This window comes from Mobula birostris, chromosome 27 (assembly GCF_030028105.1).
Source record: "Mobula birostris isolate sMobBir1 chromosome 27, sMobBir1.hap1, whole genome shotgun sequence".
Lineage (NCBI taxonomy): Eukaryota > Metazoa > Chordata > Chondrichthyes > Myliobatiformes > Myliobatidae > Mobula > Mobula birostris.
Window position 1 is genome coordinate 22,718,002 of NC_092396.1, and position 6,000 is coordinate 22,724,001.

At 45.3% G+C, this 6,000-nt stretch overlaps 1 protein-coding gene across 1 annotated transcript in view; it reads right to left on the reverse strand.

Annotated features, from left to right (window-relative positions):
* ssu72 (SSU72 homolog, RNA polymerase II CTD phosphatase) overlaps positions 1-4,439 on the reverse strand; it is an 81,703-nt gene extending 77,264 nt beyond the window's left edge. Inside the window, exon 1 of the mRNA XM_072245368.1 lies at positions 4,223-4,439. Within this exon, the coding sequence (XP_072101469.1) occupies positions 4,223-4,302 (80 nt within the window). The 5' untranslated portion in view covers positions 4,303-4,439. The remainder of the gene's footprint in view (positions 1-4,222) is intronic.
* Between the last annotated feature and the right edge of the window lie 1,561 nt (positions 4,440-6,000).

Below are 6,000 nucleotides of genomic sequence, written 5' to 3' on the forward strand. Positions count from 1 at the left end.
CAGTAGCAAGTTCCTAAATAGCAATGGAGCTAGACCTGTTGTGCATTGCGTTGCAGCCAGGGAAAAGGGCCTCAGAGGCAGTTCAAACCACCCAATAAATGATGCAAGCAATTGTCTTAGATGTTTTTCTTGCGATGGCAAGACCCTGTAGGACACTGGTAATGTGGAATACTGCAAGCTTGGTTCACTGGTGAGACCAACAGCAAGGGAGCAGTGTGGCCCAGATTGTAGCGCAGACTGGGGCCTCATGCCATGGGGTTAGATGTTACAGCTGCCCAGGGGTGTGGCATGGCATCTATGCTGGGTTCGGGCCAGCCCCTCCTGTCGGTACTGCTCTCCAGTGTTCACTCAGTGGAAGACAAATTGGATTGCGTATGTTCACGGCTGCATTTTTAAAAAATGTGTGACGATCGGACTGCTGCGAGCTTGTTCTTGCCGACAACATCCCATGCACCATCAATCTTCAGGATGTGACTTTCTGAGACATGGTCTACATTTTCTATGCAACTGCATGTTTACTGCTATCTTTTTTTGTACTGTGTTTCATTTGGCTGTAACCATGGGTATTCACATATGGTTGAATGATAAATTTGAACTTAAACTTGATTTTAACATATGCAGGTTTTATATAGATACTTAGTGAAATAGTGTTCTGTAAATTGACCTCACATGAAAATTCAGAAATATTAAATAATTCAAAAGTATTACACTTTACCAAAAATAAACTAACTCAGGATATTGAAGAAGTTTTACCCAGGTCTAGAATTTGCACATTCAAAACTGAACACTCAGAGTTCAGAGCCCTTTGAATTAATTCCCAGGCACCACACAGACATATTAGGAATGTTGGACAGATAATGCACACCAAGACAGCAATGAGCAGCTGGGTAAAAGCCAATACACTTTGAAGAATAATCATACAAAAATGTACAAGAAGAGTGACAGAAAGCATAAGGGATATGTTGCAAATAATAACAGATTATGAGAACACTCAGTCCTCTTTTATTGTTATTTAGAAATGCATACATGCATTAAGAAATGATACAATGTTTCTCTGGAGTGATATCACAGAAAATAGATTGAAAGAGACTGAGACAACAGCCATAACTGGAGGGATAAAATGGAGAAAGGCAAGTCAATATTGGAAAGATTTTTTAAAAAACTAAGATTATAGATGGCAGCAGATGTTACTAAGCACAAGAAAGTAAGATAGAAATAAAAACAAGGGAGTAACCTAATACCTAAAATGTTCTGAAGTGAGCATGCAGATAATAGGAGACAAGCAATGGCATACTTAAGAGGTCAACCACAGGGACAATCCATCCTTTTTGGTCCCAATTACAAGTTTTTGGCACATATACTCATTGTCCTCCAACCTCTCTCTCTCTCGTCATTCATCTACATAGGACCTAAATCTTACATCAGGGGTCCCCAATCTTTCTTTGCACCACGGACCGGTTTAATATTGACAATATTCTTGCGGACCAGCCCGGGGGGGGGGGGGGTGTTCACGTAGGGTTAAACTCACCCCAATGTCTTTTACAGTTAGGGTTGCCAACTTTTACACTCCCAAATAAGGGACAAAAGTAGCAATCAAATATGGGACACTTGTGTTTACCCCAAGAAAGACTACCGTGGCCATGAAGCCTTGCGCGGGCACCAGTGCGCGCATGCGTGTACATGCCGATATTTTCCTACAAATCAGTTTTGGCTTAATCTTCCTGATTCTGTTAAGTGAAACTACACTGTACATACATTATTTCTACTTTATATAGGCTGTGTATTTATCATATTATTCCTGCTTTTACCATATGTTAGTGTTATTTTAGGTTTTATGTGTTATTTGGTATGATTTGGTAGGTTATTTTTTGGGTCTGGGAACACTCAAAAATTTTTCCCATATAAATTAATGGTAATTGCGCTTCTTCGCTTTACGCCATTTAAGCTTACCAACGGTTTCGTAGGAACGCTCTATCTTGGGGGGGGGGGGAATACGGGACAACGGCAGTTCCATATGGGACAAACCAATTTAGCCCAATATACGGGATGTCCCAGCTAATACGGGACAGTTGGCAACCCTATGTTTAAGTTCAACAGTGAGTGATAGGGAGTGAGGAAAGGTGCAGCTGACTCATATCGTTTCATATCGCCAAATCACATCGTTTCCTCGCGGCCCGGAAGCACATGCTTTGCGGCACAGTGGTTGGAGACCACTGCCTTACATGCCCAGCTGTAACTGGAGAATCAACAGTAATGGCCTCTCTCATAGTGAGCCTCAAATATACTAATGATCTATCCTTGCCCCATTTTCTGTCCACATATATCTCAGGATCCCTTGTAAAATAAGAATACCAACAACGTTCATCTTACATCTCTTGATTCGTTCAAGTTGTTTATCAGTTAGATAAGCAAATAATTTTCCTAACTCAATGTCAGAACAACCAAACCCACTGGATTCACTAATTAAACAGATTCCAACTGATTACCTTCACCCTGCTATATGGCATCTACCCAAACTACTTGTAATCTTAGTAGCTAATGACCCAAAGGTGAACTAAAGATTACCCTTCTCTATTGTCACTGATCATGCTTGTGCGTCAATCCACCACTACTGAAACCATCATTTATGTTTGCTACTGAGTATCTCTCTATGTCAGCACACTCCCCTCCAACAGCTGTAGTTCCATCTTCCAAATGTGAAATCATATTTTACCTTGCACCAAATCCCATTCACCCACCACTTGAGCTCGATGGTCCATAGTGACTTGCAGTTAAGCAACGGCTTAATTTGCATGAGCAAGCAATCTGCTCGGGGAAGTCAGCAGGTCAAATAGCATTTGTGAGGGGGAAAAGGAATTGTTGATATTTCAAGTCAAAACTCTGCATCAGAATCTGAGTCTCTTTAATCTGCATCCCTGATTACAAATACCTTCATTATATCAATCCTCTGCTACAACCAAATCTTGACATGTGATTCCCTCCCCCCTTTTCATTTGTCTGCTACCACTGGTATGCTTGACTGCACCATCTTCCTCCAGCTCCCTGTGTTGTCCGGTTGAATGGGTCTGCACTCTGTCCTATTTTCGTCTATTCAGTCCATAAGATATAGGAGCAGAATTAGGCCATTTGGTCCATCATATTAGCCGTGCCATTTCATTATGGCTGAGCCATTTTCCCTCCCAGCCCCAATCTCCTGCCTTCTGCATCTCTTCATGCCCTGAACAATCGAGGATCTTGTCAACCTCTCCCCTAAACATATCTAAAATTTCACACGTCAGTTACTTTGGAAGTCATTTATGATTTAATTAATCCACTAAAAAGGGGCAGAATCCTAACCGGGGTCCTTAAATGGAACTGTGAGCAAAAGAGCTAAATATTTCAGGGGCCAACATGCTCAAGAGGTTAAGGAATTGTGGAGCTGAAGTAGTAATATACAATAAAAATCAATTTAACCTCTGTTACGAGAAATAAATCTAAACAGGAAAGTAAATAATATGTTAGCCGTCACAAGGTCCACAACGGGAATTTAGGCTTTCCACATTTTAAGTTAAATATGCTCAACAGCAGGTAAATCTGCTAGACAAGATGAGCTTAAGTCAGAAGATAGAAAAGAAAATTGGAGAAATAATCGGGGTGGCATATGTTTGGTTAAAAAGGCAAGGAGGTAAAAGGGTAAATGTAGTTTCCATCTTTGTGGTGAAATCCATCCATTCTTTTAGTTAAAACCAGTAGATTAACGGAGATACTTGACGGAAATGCAAGGAAAAGTGAAGGGTTTTAGTGAACAGAAACGGCAGACTTTGAAGAGGTGGGTGGGGAAAAACTATAAGGAGACTGACAAAAGAGTAAGAGGAAAAAAGGAACCCGCTGCAGACACGCCCAATGGCAGATTTCTAGGGAAAGAGGAAGGTTAGGATGAGAACCTAGACCCGCAGAAAGCAGGGCGAGAAAAGCCGGCGAAACACAACAGCTGAGCCCTCGGCACACCACGCGCGATCAAGCCCTGGCAGGAGCGGCCTGGCGGGGAAACCAGACCCCCGCGTCGCGGTCGGCCCGAGGCTTTGCGGAAGCCCAGGCGAGACTAATCGCCGCCCGCCGAGGTGGGGCCGGAGGCGCGGGGTGACATGTCTTCCCCGAAGGCGCGGCGCGGCGCGGCGCCGGCCAGGCCCCGGGAGTCGGGGCGCGGGCTCACCGGTAGGCCGGGGCGGGGGGCTCTCGTTACCTGAGGATACTGTGCGCCTCCATGCTCCGGTTCTGGTTGCTCGAGCACACGACGGCCACTCGCAGCGGATGCTGGGGCATCTCCGCCTCGCGCCACCGCCAGAGAGAGGGGGGGAGAAAAGAAAATAAAACAACCGGAAGCGGCTTCCGCGCGACCGGAGCCCGGTCAAACAAAATGGCGCCCCACTCCCACCGACTTCCGGCTCCCACGCGTGGTGGTGGTGCGGGGCGAGAGGAGGATCCTGCTGGTAATCCGAATGCGCAGTTCCGCCTCGGCAGCACTGACGGAAATGACGTATTGTTAGACGCATTTTTGGCTTCCATTTTAAGTGGGGCAGTAAGTGAAGGTCAGTCATCTGAGGTTTTATAGGTAATGGTCAGTTTTCACACTTCTATCTTTACACCCAACGCATTACTTACAAACTAATCTCTCCCGATTTAGGGTATTGGCGCTTCCCTTTCAGTTGCTCTGCTTGTGTATGGCATAAGCTTGTTATTGTCATAGGTATTTATGCACAGGGTATAAATGCTGTGAAAATTAGCCTTTTTTTCCAGCAGCACAGTGTCACGAACATAGCAAATAGGAACTGCATGAAGTTAAATGTGCGCACGTTATCCACACCAAAATAAATAAAAATAAACATAATGTTAGTGCAACACACACAAAAAATGCTGGTGAATGCAGCAGGCCAGGCAGCCTCTATAGGAAGAAGTACAGTCGATGTTTCGGGCCGAGACTCCTGACGAAGGGTCTCGGCCCGAAACGTCGACTGTACTCCTTCCTTTGCTTGAAATTCCAGCATCTTTTTTAGCGCTGGAAATGGTTACATCCCGACACGTAGAACAGAAGCAAGGTCGCGCTGTTTGTTCCAGCTAATGCTGGCCAGTTTAGCAAGCAGAGTGGCGGACACCCCTGCTGAAATCCAGAGGAAAACACACAGAGGATGCAGAGGGGGATCACAAAATCGTGGTAAGAGGACCGGGTCGAGACAACAGAGACTTATGCAGAAGAGGAGTTCGGTGGGTAATACCGTTCCGGCTGACCGGAAGTGCACTGAGAGCAGTAAGCGTAAAGGAGTTGGGTGCTTACTGATCTGGTTAACAACGGATGGTGCAATCCGGGGCATATTACGATCGAGGAACGTGTTTGCAGACTGGATATTGAACTTCTTACTGTTGGACTTGGCGGCACAGGAGGTCGTTCCTGCCTGTGGCCATCGAACGTGCAGCTCCTCCCGTGGAGGGTCAGACACCCTGAGCCAATAGACTGGTCCTGGACTTATTTTCCATCTGGCATAGTTTGCATTTTGCTGTTTGATTGTTAGTCGTTTTTGTATTTCTATATTTACGCTCTACTCTTGGTTGGTGCGGCTGTAACGAAACCAAATTTCCCTCGGGATTGATAAAGTATATCTATCTCCCTATATCTATCTGCAGATTTCCTCGTGTTTGCATAATATTAGTGCAAGCTGAAGGAAGTATAGTCTGAGGTAGAATTAAAGTTGATTCCAGAACCTGATGGCATGAGGGGAGAAGCTGTAGGTGAACCTGGAGGTGTGGGTCTCCAGTCCTGCTGAAGGGCGTCGGCCCGAAACATTGACTGCACTCCTTTCCATAGATTCTGCCTGGCCTGCTGAGTCCCTCCAGCATTTTGTGTGCGTCACTCTGGATTTCCAGCATCTATAGGTTTTCTCTTGTTTGCGATTGGGCTCCTGTTACCTCCAGCCTGATGGCGGGAATGAGAAGAGCTGGGAAGACACTGGACACTCGCCGATGTGC